Source organism: Bufo bufo, chromosome 7 (genome assembly GCF_905171765.1).
Source record: "Bufo bufo chromosome 7, aBufBuf1.1, whole genome shotgun sequence".
NCBI classification, from domain to species: Eukaryota; Metazoa; Chordata; class Amphibia; order Anura; family Bufonidae; genus Bufo; species Bufo bufo.
This window is the reverse complement of record NC_053395.1, coordinates 165,293,134-165,310,886: the sequence shown is the minus strand read 5'-3', so window position 1 is coordinate 165,310,886 and position 17,753 is coordinate 165,293,134. Positions and strand designations below refer to the sequence as shown.

General features: G+C 43.0%; 1 protein-coding gene across 1 annotated transcript in view; it reads right to left on the bottom strand.

Moving 5' to 3' along the window:
* LOC121008805 (putative methyltransferase DDB_G0268948) overlaps window positions 1-17,753 on the bottom strand; it is a 415,162-nt gene that overhangs the window by 43,088 nt on the left and 354,321 nt on the right. Inside the window, exon 2 of the mRNA XM_040441500.1 lies at window positions 5,462-5,613. Within this exon, the coding sequence (XP_040297434.1) occupies window positions 5,462-5,572 (111 nt within the window). The 5' untranslated portion in view covers window positions 5,573-5,613. The remainder of the gene's footprint in view (window positions 1-5,461; window positions 5,614-17,753) is intronic.

Below are 17,753 nucleotides of genomic sequence, written 5' to 3'. Positions count from 1 at the left end.
ACTAGCGCCACCATTTCAAAGACACGATGAGTGCTGGTATCTACCTTTCTTCGGAGTGTATCATCCACATAAGTCAAAACAAATCAGGATAGTATTTGACTCCAGTGCCAAGCATCAAGGTGTATCCCTAAACGATGTTCTTCTCACTGGCCCGAATCTAACCAACAACCTTGTAGTCATACTTCTGAGATTTAGAAGAGAACCAGTTGCCATAACTGCTGATATTGAACAGATGTTTCATTGCTTCATTGTACGTGAAGACCATAGGAACTTACTAAGGTTTCTGTGGCACCGTGACAACAACATGGACAATGAGATTATTGAATACCGCATGAAGTTACATGTTTTCGGAAATAGTCCCTCACCCGCTGTTGCAACATATGGTTTACGATGGACTGCCATTGATGGAGAAAATGATTATGGCGCGGATGCTCGACACTTCGTTGAGAGAGACTTTTATGTTGACGATGGACTTAAGTCTTTACCTACAGACGAAGAAGCCATAGACCTGCTCCAAAGGACACAAGGTATGCTTTCTGAGGCAACCTCAGACTACACAAAATTGCCTCAAATAGTGTTGCTGTTATGAAAGCCTTTCAACCTGGTGATCATGCCACAGGGTTTAAGGACTTAAATCTGGGAATGGATATGCCACCTATACAGAGAAGTCTGGGCCTACGGTGGTACTTATTAAAGGACACTTTCAGCTTTCAAGTCAGCTCTACAGACAAGCCATTTACCAAGCGTGGTGTTCTGTCAGTGGTAAACTGCCTATATGATCCAATGGGATTTGTGGCTCCTTTTACCATACATGGTAAAGCCTTACTTAGACAGCTCTCAGAGTCTATTAAAGATTGGGATGCTCCACTGCCATCTGACAAGCTTTCAAAGTGGGAGTCCTGGAAGCAATCTCTACACGCCTTAGATGGTATCTATATACCACGCTGCTACACCTCAGCTTCCCTTGCTACGATCCGGAGAAAAGAGCTTCACATCTTCTCAGCCGCATCTACTGAAGCCATAGCGGCTGTTGCCTACCTCAAGGTGAGAGACTCTTTTAATCAAACCCACATAGGGTTTCTGTTTGGGAAAGCTAAGTTAGCACCTAAGCCTGAGCACACAATTCCTAGGCTTGAACTTTGTTGGACTGTGCTAGCTGTAGAAATTGCAGATTTCATATTATGCGAGCTAGACATTCAGATAGATGACACCAAATTCTACACAGACAGAAAGGTTGTTCTGGGCTACATATACAACCAGACTAAACGTTTCTATGTCTACGTCAGCAACCATGTAGAAAGAATCAGGAAATCATCTAAACCTGAACAATGACATTATGTCCCATCTGAAATTAATCCTGCAGATCATGCTACTAGGCCAGTGTCTGCAAGTGCATTTGCAAATTCTTCCTGGTTAACAGGTCCTGAATTCCTGCTGGATCACACAGAAGAGACCACAGCTGACGTCTTCGGTCTTCTAGAACCTGACAAAGATCCAGAGAACCCAACTATCCTTACCCCAGCTACCCTGCTTACCCAGAAGCTTGGGTCTGTTCCTGTTCCACCTGGAAACTTTAAATATGGAAATCTGTGCTTTGATCAATGGAAGTGAGTACAGAACCTTGCCAATCGATTCTGGAATCGTTGGAAGATGGAGTATCTTTCCACTCTGCAAGGATGCAGGAAATGGCACCGACAGTACCCTAACATAAAAGTTGGAGATCTCATTCTGCTCAATGACCAGTAAGCAGAAAGAATCGAGTGGCCTATGGGACTTATTGTTAAGAGCGTTCCTAGTGACGACGGTAAGGTACGCAAGGTGGAGGTGAAAGTTGCGAGACAAGGGACTGTAAAGACTTTCATCAGGCCTATCACGGAACTTGTTCTGATCTTGCCCTTTGGAGAATGAACTTATTGCCTAGGCTGCTGAATCCTACCTGAAACTTCAAGCAAGAAGTGTTTGAACTTTACTTGTTACATTTGAAGTCTTACATTTTAGTTGTTGCATTATATGCCTGTTCTTTTTATGTTTTTCTGGTCCTCGGACATCAAGCAAATTACTGTTGTTTATTTGCACTATATAACTACCGTTATATAGTGCCATTTTCAATGGCAGGCGGGGAGTGTGCTGCTACGCAGTTAAATCTATATAGTTTAATTCGTTGAACCATTCATATATTCTATATTTGGTCATATACTCCCATCTAGTGGTCGTTTTTAGTATTGCATTTGTTTTTCTGTTATATCTGTGATATATGACATTCATTTCATTGCTCCACCCCTTCTTCTGTGTACATCACTTCCTGTATATTCATTCTGCTCCAGGGATTTAACAGGTATACATGTATTCTCACGCAAGCTTGCAAAAGCATCATCCTTTGACCGCCCAACACCGCACAATATCGGAATCTGTCTGTTCTGCTGTACTCTGTTATCTGGCTTACAGAATAACGCAACTTCACGGATAAACTCGGTGTTGGTGAGTTCAAGCTATCTGATAAGTATTGTCCACAGTGATTATCTGCTTATACAGGCCAGGCATAGAGGTCTCACTAGGGATAAATCGCTATTACAACAATCTGAGTCAGAATACAGCCAAATTGCTGGCGGTGCTGTTGTTGCCATACAACTAAGTCGTGGCAACTGTGGTGCAGCTCCGCATCTTATCCAAAATTTTAATCAGTAGGCATTTACTTCCACTGGCCAGCTGTCCATAAAATGTGTCTAGTCGTTCTCCAAATGTAGTGCACTTCTCCATCTTCACCTAAATCGAATTCAGCAGGCATTTATTAATAGCTCAAGCCAGCTGTCTGTAAAAATTGTCTTGTTGTTCTGGTAATGTGGTGCAGTTCTGCACCTTCACCAAAGTTTTATTCTGCTGTATGACAGTTGCCTATTTTTAACATGGTTTAAAATGGTCTAGTTTTCTACATCATACTGACCCTTCCCTGGCACATACACTGTTCCCTGAACCCATGGACTTCTGGGCATACAGGTTGGAATGTAAGTGGCCAGAAAAGTCCCAATTTTCTCTCGTTGTACTGTCTTGTCCAGCCAAATGCTATGTCGATTGAGGGAAATCCATCATGAAGGGAATATTTGTAGTCAGTTTTGCTTGAGTCTTTGTTGGTTTCTTTATGCCACATTTATCAAAGGTTGTAAGTGTAGCACCCCAGAGTTATGTTACGAAACTCTTTTACCCCGCTACATTCTCTTAAGTGTATTCACATTGTCATCTTGTGTAATTTCATGTAATTTCCTTACAAATGTGCATTCAAATCCTTGTTACATGTATATTGCTGTAATTTCTATGTTCACCAGCAGGTGGCAGCAATGTGTTCAGCAAGGACTTAGCTACAGTTTAGTGTTTCTGAACTGGAATAGTTCATTCCAGTTCACCCCCCCTTCTATGAGCAATGTGGGCTGCGCCCACATCCTGCCTCATGGGGAGAGAAGAAAGTTAGAGTCAGTGTGTATCCCACCCCTGCTAGGGGTAGGGTGTGCATGTTAGGAGCTCCCAGATTTAGGGATCCAAAGCCAGGATCTTGTCTCGGCTGAGACAATTGATCATCATCCCCAGCCTGAGCCTTGCAGCCTCAGCTGGTAGAAGCAAGCAGACACCTCAAGTATTCCAGGAAGAAGCATACCCTGTGAAATTAACTGTGAGTACCGTCCAGAGACCAGGAGAAGCCAAATTCCTCCTCAGCAAGTCAGTTTCCAAGACAGCAGATGATAGATAGTTCAGAAGATATATTCCTGCCACATTACAGAGCTACTAAGCAGACGTCCTTTTCCTGCAAAAGCTCCAGGCACATGATAGCGCAGAAGACATATTCCTGCCACACATTGCCGATACCTGCTGGGACTTCAGACTAATGCTGTATCTCACTTGGATGAAAGCTGCATCTAGTAAAGACAAGTTTGAACTTTACCAAAAGTCTGGATCTCAATTACTGCTGCAAGTTCCTCAATTACTCCTACTAGCAACACACTCATTTTATTGCAAGTGAGCCAGGATCCAGGAGTCTAGGCGTACCCAGGTAGGAGCCACCGTTGACACTATTGCAAATACCACACAGAGACATTACACCACTCTGGCATTCCTAACCTGGTACGTGAATTACAACACCTTAAAGGGCCCTGTGTTAGTACCCTGCGCACGCTGCAATTGGCATCACAAACAAAACTATAGACTTTTATACCCATATCCTGACCCACTGCATAATTTGGCGTCAGAGTGCATACCTACGATCCGGCTCTATTGCACATGTTGTTTAATAAATTTGTCTTATCCTTAAACCTAACACTTTTGTGTAGAAAAAACTACTCCAGTTTTACTACTCCACCCTCCTACTGGATGCAATTTTTTTTTTTTTTTTTTTTTTTAAAAGTCGCATTGATAAATTTGGAGTGATCTAAGTGAGCTAACCACACTCATTTTTCCACTCATGTTCCAACACTGGAATTAGGGGTGTAAGAATGCAAGCAAGTGCAAATGGTTGCAAAAACCCTATTTTGTGACTTTTTTAAGCCAGAATTCTGGAATGAAGTTATGTTAAATCTGCCTGTTTTTGTGAACACCATCAAGTTTTGACCATGCATTTACCCATAGCTGTATATGTCAGTCTCAATCTGACATTATTTGCTATTGCTTTCATTGCGTTCAAGAGAATAAAGGAAGGGGGAGCAAACATGTGAAAAAATTAATAAAAAAAAGAAATAGAAGAGAGGAGACTCAGAGGAGACTATTGTATACCACAGACCGGGTGATTCTGACCCGAATCAAATCAAACACAACAAACTTCAAGAAGTTCCCTCATCTCTAATTTGTACCTTTTTCATGTTTTGCTGACAAATACTGATGCAAATAGCTGACAAATTACTACAGTCTGAAAGTGGCCTTAGATAGTGTAGGCAGAAATAGAAAGAGCCAGACAGGTGTTCTAGCATGTGATCATGTAGCGAATTATTCCTGTGGGGAGTAGATTCTTCAATGTAAGTAAAAATGAGTTTAATATTTACAAGACTGTAATTAATGTCCAATTATTAAATGTAGCCATGTACATCCGCATATTCATTTATTACATTGTGCAGGATTTTTTTTTACCTTCTTTGTGATTTTTGTTTTGGTATATGTTCAGTGACAAATTAATAATCCAAATGTGGGAGATGTGTGCAAGGATTACCTTGCCCATAACCCTTCCCTATTCAGTAACATTGTAAACTGAGATTACTCTGCTCTCCTATTCAGGAGTTTTATCTCTCTCAGATTACTGCTACAGTATTTTGCATTTAATTTTCAATGGCATAGTGCTGCCAATTTTTTAAAAAAGAATTGCTTTTGATGAATTCCTTTGTCAAGGAAGTAGATGTGCCCCTTTAAACAGACGTGCCTAAAGATGACAGGTCTACTGTACATATGAATAGTATTGGAACAGTCACTGAATAACATGTCTACTTACTTTTGCTTTCACATAGGACAAAAGAATATTAATGACTTCGTTGGAGACCGGAACCATATATTTTTGATATACTGAAGAAAATGCCATCTTCTTGAACAGTTGGACTGCCATGATGATGTGTGCTTTCGCTGTTGCAGTTTTAATGTAAAAATCTATCAAATGAATAAATAAAAAAAATTTCCTTTATTTTCAATAAACATTAAATAGTATTAATTAAAATTAACATAAATCTACATGCATATGTCTGTCAGAGTAATTTCGGACATTTTTACAAGGCATGAATGTTTCTTTTTTTTATTTTAAAGTTAAGTAGATGGATTACCAAAACGACCCTTTTTGTTTCACAGTTATGTATAACCTTAATTTAGGTGCACCATTTCAAGTTGGCTTTTTGAGGTGAGCATAGAGGAATGCATGCCTGTATCATTAAAAAAAAAACAGGGAGCAATAAAACTACAGAATAGTAGTAGGTATTCTACTCACCTGAGGCTGTTGTGTCAGGCACAACATCTCGAATGCATACACAGTTGTCAGATCATCAGATCCCCTGTCTGCTGTCTAGAGACCAACAGGATGTCAATGTCAGATCCTATAATGTTTGGTATGAAGTGGATGTGGATTCAGTGGGCTACTTGAACAGATTTAGCTTGGGGCTACTTATAAGTGATAGCTGATGCACAGAGGGACACTGATGCAGAGCACAGAGGAATCAGGCAAAACTGCAGTCAGGGAACAGGCCAATGTCAGGGCCAATTGTGCGATTGGCTAAACAATCTGAGGTCAGGGGAGGCAACTCAGGGTCAGAACAGAGATCAGAAAGATGTCAGGTCAGGCAGAAAAAGTCCAATCCGGAAAACAGGCAGAAGTTGGTACAGGGGCAGAAAAATGTAGACCAGCACACTTTTGCAGAACATTAGGGGACTAGAATGTATTGCTTAGGCACCCTCCCACATGGGAAAGCGCCTTAAGTACCACTGGGTGACCAGTTATAGGCTGGGTAAGAATTAGGTGCCTGCACACTGAACCTTTAAGAGCTGGAGGGAGCGTGACCCCTATGGGCAGAGTGAGGGAGGCCTAGCCAGCAGGCCATAGCGTGTGGGGAATCAAAGACGTCCCCCAGCAGCCCGATCAGCCAGGAAGAAGGGAAGCAGGACTGCTCCTCCAGGGACCAGAACAGCAGAGGCCACTGGCCTCCACTGTAACAGCATTGCTGTGATCATGGATTCCCAATGGCTGTCCCTCTTTTCTGTTGGGACAGTGACAGGAATATATTGGCAAAAGTCTCAGCTTTTAATATCTGTATGACTAGCCAGTATAGTCAGTGGCATATCCGTTTGGTGCATTTTTTTCTGTGTTATATAATTATATTTTCATCCGCACAATGCTTCATTTTGTGTAGGATGCCTTTGTGGTGCATGTGGACCGCGCCGGCATCCTCTATTATATGCATTTTTTTGCTGGGGATGGTCATTTGCTGCGGTCCACATGCGGTGGGACTGCTCCCCCAATGAAAAACACGCTACAGTGTTTGGGGTTTGAGCAGTTCCCCCATATTTGCCACTATATTTCTGTGATTTTGTTTTATATGTAGTGTATGTGCCTTTACCTGGCATTCAAACACTCTTTTGCACCTGGTAACCTCCATCACATGGTCTGATATGGGTGTGGCTTACAGCCTTGCTTTGTTCACATTGCATTAGTTGTCCTGCTATGCGTTTGTGTGGAAGCCTGGCTGTGAGCTGGATTTCATCATCTTCAGACCTTGTTTACACCACAGTTAGCGCAGTGGTAGGACCCTTTGCCATGCTGAGTGACCGTGACGTGGTGCATGATGGGCTCCGATATTTTCCTGACAGGAATATATTGGCAAAAGTCTCAGCTTTTAATATCTATTTGTATGACTAGCCAGTATAGTCAGTGGCATATCTGTTTGGTGCATTTTTTTTCTGTTGGGACAGTGAAATGGACATATGGATGCAGAAAGCACATGGTGAAATGAATGGGTCCGCATCCGATGTGCAAAAAATGCAGATTGAATGCGGACTGAAACTATGTCATGTGCCTAGCCTAGCCTCCTCAAAGCCATAACTGTTATTTTTTGGTTCACATAGCTGTATGAGGACTTATTTTTTGCAGGACAAGTTGTACTTTCTAATGGCACCATTTATGGTGCCATACAGTGTAGTGGGAAGCAGGAAACAAATTCCAAATTGGGTGGAATTATAAATTAACAAACCATTCCGCCACAGTTTTATGTCTTTTGTTTTTTCAATGTTTTCTATGCAGTAAAATGACCTGTTACATCCATTCTCTGGGTCAGTATGATTACAATGATACCACGTATGTATATTTTTTCTTATCTTTTACTGCGGAGAAAAATAAAAACTTTGGCAAAACCATTTTTTTTTCTTTGCATCGCCATATTCTGACCCCATAACGTTTTTATTTTTATGCATATGGAGCTATGAGTATAGTCACTATAAAGCCTCATGCATACGACCGTGTGCTTGACATGCCTGTGCTGCGGACCGCAAATTTCAGTTCGCAATGCACGCTTGTGAATGGGGTCCACGATCCATATCCGACGGTCCGCACCGCAAAAAAGCAGTGCATACCCTACTTTTTTGTTGTGCAGAGACACAAACAGAAAACCCACAGAAGCACTCTGTAGTGCTTCCATGGGCTTCTGATCCGTGCCTCTGTTCTGCACCGGTGCACATTTTTTCACAGTTATTTTTTTATGGACAAAGGGGGTCATTTATTAAGAACGGAGTTTAAGACGCTGGTCTTAATAACCCCTATATCTGGCGGTGGATCCGCCTACATAACTTCAGTGCATCCAATGCCAGGCTAAATGTAAGACGGCTTCCTAGCTGGCTTACATTTAGACCATTTTCTATGCCTAAAACAGGTGTAGAAAATGATGAATGAGAGATACATGCTGGCCTGTCCCCTTCCCCCCACTCCCACTTTTTTAGACCTGATGTGAGCAGGGAAAAGTCGCAGATATAACCTTTGCGTCGCAAACTCCCCAAAAATACGCCTAATATAGGCATATTTCTGGATAATAAATTATTCCAAAATTAATTTTGTAGAATTCTATGTCATTCTGTGAGAAATATCAGTCAGTCAAACTAACCAATTACATACTATCATCAATCAGAAGTTATTGAGAAAGTACTGAAGCTGTAAGCCACACCACCTGAATGACCTCCTTCCTTTCTTCTCCAGCCAGAACAGCAATGTGTGAACTGCAGGCAGGTTCTATGTTTGCCTTACAGTGCAAACTTTTTATTGACATGAATTTCGCTCTGCAGTATTGTCCAAATCACACCCTTTTCTCTCCTGTCAGAGCCATGTTATTGGTGTGTCTGCACTAGGGTTGCCACCCGGCCGGTATCTCACTCGCCAAGCCGGTAACTTTAGTACCCGTGCCGGTAATTTTTTTCTACAGGCAATTTTCCTATATCGATTGTGGAGCGCTCATTAGAACAGCCTTTAACTCCCACCCTTCCCCACTTGTGTTAAGAACAAAATAAAAAAAGAACTCACCTCCTCCATTTGATCGCGTCGAGGTGAATACTCGCTTCTGACTGGATGTGCAGGACAGGACCTGCGAGATGTCATCACGCTGGAGCGCAGGTCCTGTCCTGAACTTCCAGTGGGCAGCAAATCATCACCGCAGCGCGATCAAATGGATGAGATCTTTTTTTTACACAGAGAAGAGAAGAGGGTATTATTAATACTAGGGGGCACTAATGGGGGCATTACTATTACTGGGGGGGCATTAATGGGGGTATTACTATTACTGGGGTGCTAATGTGGGTATTTTTTCTGGAGGTCACTAATAAGAACATTAATATTATTGGGGGGCACTAATGGGAGTAATATTAATTCTGGGGGATGCTAATGGGGGCATTAATTCTGGGGGGCGCTAATGGGGGAATTATTAATTCTGGGGGGCACTAATAGAGACATTATTAACCCTTAGGATACCAGAGGTTTTTTCGTTTTCATTTTTCTTCCCTATCTTCCTAGAGCCATAACTTTTTTTTATTTTTCTGTTCACATAGTTGTATGAGGGCTTATTTTTTGCGTGACAAGTTTTACTTTCCAATGCCACCATTTAATATAGCATACAATGTAGTGGGAAGCGGTAAAACAATTCCAAATGGGGTGGAATTGGAAAAGAACGCAATTCCACCATTTTACGGGTTTTGTCCCCATGGCCTTCCCTCTCTGGCAAAATTGACCTGTGCCCTTCATTTACAATACCACATATGTATAGGTTTTTATGTCTAAATAGTGTAAAAATAAATGTAAACTTTGAGATTTTTTATTTTTTTTGCATCACTTTATTCTGACCCCCATAACTTTTTTATAGTTATATCTACTGAGCTGTGTGGGGGCTCATTTTATGCAGGACAATCTGTAGTTTTTATTGATGCCATTTTGTGTTTGACTTTTTAAATCGCATTTTACAAAAAGAATTTGGGTAAGAGAAGCAAATTGGCAATTTTGACCCTTTTTCCATCACGCCATTCGCTGTATCGGAAAAATATTTTGATATTTTAATAGTACAGGAGTTTTCGGTCGCAGTGATACCCATGATGGTTATATTTTTTGTTATTTATGTATTTATTTTTTTATTCTATGGAAAGGGGGGATTATTTAAACTTTTATTTTTTACATTTTTTAATATATTTTTTATAAGTATTTTTTTTACTGATTTTGAAGTTCGTATTTTAGCCTATAAAATCCATTAAAAAAAAAAATTCTAAACAATAATGGATTTTTTAGATCCATTAAAGCCTCATTCACACGTCAGTGTTTCACGGACAGCACACATCTCTATTCACTTTAATGTTTGTATTCAGACATCAGTGTTTTAACACTGTCCGTGGGTCAGTGTTTTTAGCACGGATGCATGCTCTATTTTGTCCATGTTCATGGATCCATCACGTCCATTATAGTCTATGGGTCTGTTAAAACCATGGATGCCATCCGTGTTGCATTTGTGTTTCACTGGTCATTAAGAAGAAATTCTTTGAAAAAAAAATTTCAGCTGTTCAGTTTCAGTGAAACACGGATGCAACACGGACAGCAAAAAACTGACACACGGACCCAACACGGATCCTTCATGGACAGCTTCACGGATGCATCACTGACCACCTTCTCACGGATTTGATCACTGACATGGACGTGTGAATGAGGCTTAATTGTTCAGAATTGCTAATTTCTTATGTTGGCCTGCCATCTGCTGGCTAAAATAAGAAATACTGCTTAAATGCCCTGGGTCTCTACACCGAGACCCAGGGCATTGAAATCAATTACCAGCATCTTCATTGGCTGGAAAGGATGCTGGTAAGAAGCCTGAAAGCGTGATCTTCCAGGTTTTTCACCCTTTAGATTTCGTGATTTTACTTGATCATGGCATCTAAAGGCTTTAATGAGCGGCATTACTATTACTGGGGGCACTAATGGGGGCATTATTAATTCTGCAGGATGCTAATGGAGGCATTACTATTACCGGTGACACTAAGGGGGGGTATTATCCATTCTGGGGGGCACTAATGGAGGCATTAATTTTACTGGGGGGCACTAATGGGGGCCTTATTGATTCCACTGGTCACTAATGGAGGCATTACTATTACCGGGAACACTAAGGGGGGGCGGCATTATCCATTCTGAGGGGCACTAATGGAGGCACCAATATTACTGGGGAGCACTAATGGGGGCATTGTTAATACTGGGAGCCACATTATGACATAATGTGAGGTATGAAGGAAAGAGAGATAGGCGGCACTGCCAAACGTTACATATGTAATAATTACCCGGTCCCCAACTACCTGTCTCTTTAACACTTTCGGTGGTGCACAGCCTTGACAGCACATATGTGAGGATATAGAGAATGATAGAACAGGCGGCACTCACCAGCATTGATAGATGGTTTCCTTATTCGTATAAAAGTTTAAAAGATGAACACTTCGGGCTGGAGCGTATGGTGCGGTAAGGCACAGCTGAAGTCAGCGCCGACGGCCGTTTCGCGCTAACTTGCTCATCGTCAGGCCAGTGACTGAATAGCGCTCGAAGGCGCATCTTATATTCGTCACTGCGTCTGGTTGTCACGGCAACCAGGACCCTTAGACTTCTCTGCAGCTGCCCATACGATCGATCCCAGCTGAATACAATAACATCTTTACAGCGGCAGAACTGAAGGTTAAATGAACACACTTAGATCATTTCTATCATTGAGTCCCAAAGGACCTATGGCATCAGCTCTTATGATCCACGTGGATTCTCTCTACAGGAGTGCACGGTGTCTGTCCCCACCTCGGGACCTAAATGGCACCTGCTCTATCCCTGCAAAGGAGAGGCACTGCGGACTGCCTCCATGTTCATTACGAACATGCTCAATGAGCCTAGTACAACCCTTGCATGTTTTGAGAGAATTTAGATGCTCTCTAAAACTCTCAAATAGAGGGCACATTGGCAAGTGATCAAGTTGACCACATAATTACTTCTGCAAGTAATAAATTGTGTAACAGGATGCGAACCCCCCCCCCCCCCCAAAAGACAAATATTTCTTCTGGTTATTATAATTGCAGAAGGACCAATTCCCACACTTGAGATTGCCCCTGTGTCTCCTTGATGACAGCCAATTGCTTTATTCTTTTCTTGAACCTACTCTTTACAATTTGGTCTTTTATTGTATGACTTTCCTAAAGGCTATGAGTGGCCTGTTTGCCACTACCTCCAGGCCTTCTTCTTTTTTCAAAATGTCCCAATTATTACAGATGGAACGTTTTATGAGACTTGCTGCAGGGCTATATTTGAAGGTAAAAATGACATCAAGTGTTAAGCCACGCCCACACAATCTTAACCCCTTTAGGGTGTGGCTTAACTTGGCTTGTATTTTTTGTTGGGAAAGGTGGCAACCCTAGTCTTCACTTTCAGATCATGCTGTTTTGGGGGGGGGGGGGGGGGATTTTGTGTGATGTAAGGGGCCAAGCATTCACATGATGGGGTTACATCACAGAAAGGGCTGTAGTTATAATGAGGCACCAGAGGGCACGTACTTCCCCCTTCAGAGGAAAAACTATAGGACCTGCAATGACATCACAAGTAGATGGGGCTAAATAGTGTACAGTAGAAGGGCTGGTGAAGTACCTGTGTCGATGTCACTGTCATGCGACCAGTGCAGAAGAGGGGGGCACTCTGGAGCGATGATCAGAAATTGTGGTAAAGGACCTGTGATGGCATCAGAAAGGGGCGGAGCTCAGCAGTGATGAGGAAGGACTTCTGATCAGGGCAGAACTGGATGAAGCTGAGCCATGAAGAGCAGAAATAGGAATGTCATGTGACATTGGGGAAGCTGGTGGGGGATGATGGATTCAGTGTGAGAGCTAGAGAAATGCTAGGAGTTGTAGTTCTTTCCCCTTATACCACCTCCCTGCAAAACCCTCTGATATCACCTAATAGATTAGACATGCTGGGAGTTGTAGTTCTCTTATATCTCCTTCTCCTTGTAACATCCTGATGATAAGGTCATCCGAAGGTCATACAGCTGCATTGTTTCTGGGCTAAATAACATGATCTGTTGCCCAGAAACAATGATTTAGGTCCCTACACAAACAACAGTTTCACCGAATGAATGAACAGTTCGCTCATTCATTGGGTGATCAGCTGTACTTTTAGATAAGCAGACTGTCGGGAACGAGCGTTCCCAGGAATGTTATTTCCTGATGATCTGCCCGAATATCGCCCTGTCTAAATCCATCTTAAAGGGTTTGTCTCACTTCAGTAAAAGGCATGTTTCATTTAGACAAAGTTAATACAAGGCACTTACTAATGTATTGTGATTGTCCATATTGCCTGGCTAGATACATTTTTCCATCACATTTATACACTGCTCGTTTCCATGGTTACGGCCACCCTGCAGTCCAGCAGCGGTGGTCGTTATATTACAGGACATCTGGTCTTTTTTTGAACATATGTGCATGTAAATTTAGGTCTAAGGCCGCATGCACACGCATGCAGTATGCGGGCACCGGCCTGTGTTACCCGCATCACGGATGCGGACCCATTCACTTGAATGGGTCCGCAATCCGGAGCTGCGATGCAGAACGGAGGCACGGAACCCCACGGAAGCACTACGAAGTGTTACTCTTCTTGCCTCCGCACTGCAAAAAAATAGAATGTTCTATTTTTTTACGGTGCGGACGGATCACAGACCCATTCAAGTTACATGGGTCTCGATCCGACCCGGCCGCCACCCGGATGCGGTCCCCAATGCATTGAACGGCCGCACAACGGCCTTAGGGTACTTTCACACTTGCGGCAGGACGGATCCGACAGGCTGTTCACCCTGTCGGATCCGTCCTTCCGCTATTTTGCCGTGCCGCCGGACCGCCGCTCTGTCCCCATTGACTATAATGGGGACGGGGCGGAGCTCCGGCGGCACGGCGAAATAGTGGAAGGACTGATCCGACAGGGTGAAAAGCCTGTCGGATCCGTTCTGCCGCAAGTGTGAAAGTACCCTAAGGCCTCATGCACACGACAGTATTATTTCACGGTCCGCAAAACGGGGTTCCGTTGTTCCGTGATCCGTGTCCGTTTTTTCTTCCGTTGTGCTTCCGTGTGTCCGTTTTTTTTGCGGACCGTCAGAAAACAAGGAATGGTGAAAAAAATTTAATTTTAATAACTCCACCCAGGATACTGGTATATATGCAGGTCACCTGAGTGTGGTTTTGTGGGCATTTTCTGTAGTCTTCACAGGGTACAGAGGTTCTTTTGGTTGCTTGTCTTTGCTGTTTCACCATGGCGGATGACTCTGAGGAAGATGTCTTACTGCATTGGCTTGTTTCTCGGCGATGGGGACAGCGCACTCGTTTGTTGGATGAGGAACCTAGTAGAAGGCGGCGATTTTGGGTCCATCCGATAGTTTCACAACGCTACCGGAAAGGACACTTTCATACTCTCTACCAAGATCTTCGGCATCATCCAGAGAAGTTTTTTCGGATGTCAGTGCCTACATTTGATCGCTTGCTGTCGTCTCTACGTACTGTCCTTACCTTCATGGACACCAATATGAGGCGCAGCATTTCTCCAGAGGAAAGGCTCATTGTCATGTTGAGGTAAGGCTACTTTCACACCTGCGTTCAGGTGTCCGCTCGTGAGCTCCGTTTGAAGGGGCTCACGAGCGGTCCCGAACGCAGCCGTCCAGCCCTGATGCATTCTCAATGGAGGCGGATCCACTGAGAATGCATCCGCCTGCCAGCGCTCAGCCTCCGCTCCGCTCAGTGAGCGGACACCTGAACGCTGCTTGCAGCGTTCGGGTGTCCGCCTGGCCGTGCGGAGGCGAACGGATCCGTCCAGACTTATAATGGAAGTCAATGGGGACGGATCCGTTTGAAGATGACACAGTATGGCTCAATTTTCAAACGGATCCGTCCCCCATTGACTTTCAATGTAAAGTCAAAACGGATCCGTTTGCATTATCATGAACAAAAAAAAAATTTTTTTTTTTTTTTTTTTTGTTCATGGTTATGCAAACGGATCCGTTCTGAACGGATGCAAGCGTTTGCATTATAGGAGCGGATCCGTCTGTGCAGACACCAGACGGATCCGCTCCTAACGCAAGTGTGAAAGTAGCCTAAGCAATATTTTACATTTATAGTTTGAACAGTAATGTGCACTGCTTCTGTCAGGAGCAACATGTGTTACAAAATGCCCATAATTTTTAACGACAATTGTTATGTTCTTTTTTTTTTTTTTACTTTAATCCCTGACACATTACCTGGCAATATTTAAGCTTGTCGGTTCTTTTTAGGAGGTTTGCAATTTATGTTCAGCTATCTTCATCATCATGCATAATGTTCACATCATTCTTAAGGCGCCCATAACCTTCTGCATGTAAAGGGTCTAAACACAGTTGTAACTTAGTTGTGGTAGTAATGCCCACACCCCAATAGCTGGTAGTGTTTGGTTCATACACCCAAAATTACTTTTTAAAATTATGTTTAGTCAACAATGGACATAGATAGTTTTAAATCATGTCTTGTATACAACATTATAGGCGCATAAAGTATCTGATGTTCCCTTTTAGTTTCCGCTTACTGTTTTTTTTTTCTTTTTCCTACAGATTCCTTGCAACGGGGAACTCTTTTGCATCCCTGCATTTTGAGTTTCTTTTAGGAACCTCGACGATTTCTCGGATTGTACATCACACTTGCCAGGTCATCTGGCAGCAACTCCGAGAGAAGGTGATGCCGCAGCTCAAGACGGACGATTGGATTCGCATTGCTGAGGGCTTCAATATTTCAGCGCAGTTTCCAAACTGCATCGGGGCAATGGATGGCAAGCACATCCGTGTGAAGAAGCCTCCTCACTCAGGGTCCCGATTCTTCAATTATAAACATTATTTTTCGGTAGTGCTGATGGCTGTTGCTGACAGTAACTACCGGTTTATAATGGTTCATATCGGGGCCTATGGAAGCACTGCGGATGCTTCTAGAATAGGTGAGCGGCTTCGTGCCAACCAGCTTACCCTGCCCGAGTCCAGAAAACTGCCCGGATATGCAGGTCCACCGGCTCCATTTGTCATCGTGGCGGATGAAGGGTTTGCATTGACTCCCCATGTTATGCGGCCCTTTCCAAAGCGTGCTTTGGATGTCTGAAGGCGTATTTTCAACTACCGGTTGACTCGTGCCCGTCAGTATGTTGAGTGCGCTTTCGGGATACTCTCTAGCAAGTGGAGGGTGTTTTTGTCATCCATACAAATGGATCCGGAAAATGCTACCCTGGTGATTCAAGCTTGTGTTGTTCTACACAACTTCACCAGGATTCACGAGGCTTCCTCTTCTGTTGACCTGGAAGATCTTCCTACGTCATCAGATTTGGGTTTGGAAAGGATCCTGCATAGACGACCTGGGACTGCAGGCATTGCAGTTCGGGAACTCTATGCAGACTACTTTTACAGCCCAGAGGGGTCCTTGCCATGGCAGAGGGACGCTATTCGTGGCAGTTTTTGAAATCTTCTGGGCTCTTTAGTTGTTTATTATTTTGTAGATAGTTTATTTAAATTGATTGTGGTAGTTGAGTGTAGGTACTCGTAAGAGACTGAGGACCCTTGACGTGGGCTTGCGGGCTGAGGTTTTTTGGCCAGCATATTTTTAAAAGTACATATTCATACTAATGATGTTTTAATGAAAATGTCACCAACATTAACATCATATGTGTTTATGAAATGTGTTTATGAACTGTAAATATTTGTTTGTTTAATAAAAATCACACAAGGAAATATAAATTTTCTGTTCAAAAATATATATATATATTTTTTAATTATCTTAAAATAAATAATATACAAACAAGAACAAATAAAAGAAATAAAATTTTAACAACATAATACATTAAAGCTCAAAAAGGTCTCGTGTAAACGAGCCAGGCTGAAAAGCTGTTTGTGGCCGTACCTGGCCAGGATCAGTGGCCCGAGTTGCCATCCTTTGGGGAAAACTGGTTGGTGTCGGGTCTTGAAAGCGTTGGCAAGTGGGATGGGGGGGGGGGGGGGAGATGGCCCTTGAGGTGGGGCTTGAGGCTGGTAATAGCCGGGGACAGGTACATGTGGGGGGATATTTAATATCTGTTTGCGCAGTTCATTTATTTGGGAGTGCATGTCTCCCTGGTAAGTGGAGGCATACATTTGAATTACCAGTGCTATAAAAGCTACGAATTCAGGATGTTTGGCAACGGGCACTTGTTTTAATAAACTCGCAATGCCCCTCAGCGTCGACTCCTCAATGCCGTCACTCCTCCTCTGGGCAAGGAATTCAATGACTCGGGCATCTATAGCCTCCCAAGTTGCTTGCCCCAAGGAAGATTGAGGGACATTGCGGCAACGCCTGGGCTGCGGCTGCTGGACAGGTGAAGGGCTCCTCGGAGATCTGGAGGCCTCAGCCTGGGATGGCTGGTCCGGCTCCTCAGCGGGCATTGGGGCAGGACTAGTAGCTGGCGAAAAAACTGCCGACGAGTCACTTAATGCGCCCTCTGACTCTTCTGGCTCATCCAGACTGTCCACAGTACTGTATAGGAAAATGACATGAAAACATATATTACATCATTTGTCTACAACAGTTCAAATGTAGCTAATGTTTTAAAAATAAACACAACCGTGTGTGAACTACATATACGTTGAGCATGAATAATCACAGATTTTTTCATAATTGACAATTTTTTCATTTAATGATTGTGAAATTGTTAAATTAGAATAAATATATTTTTCAAGGTAAATTAG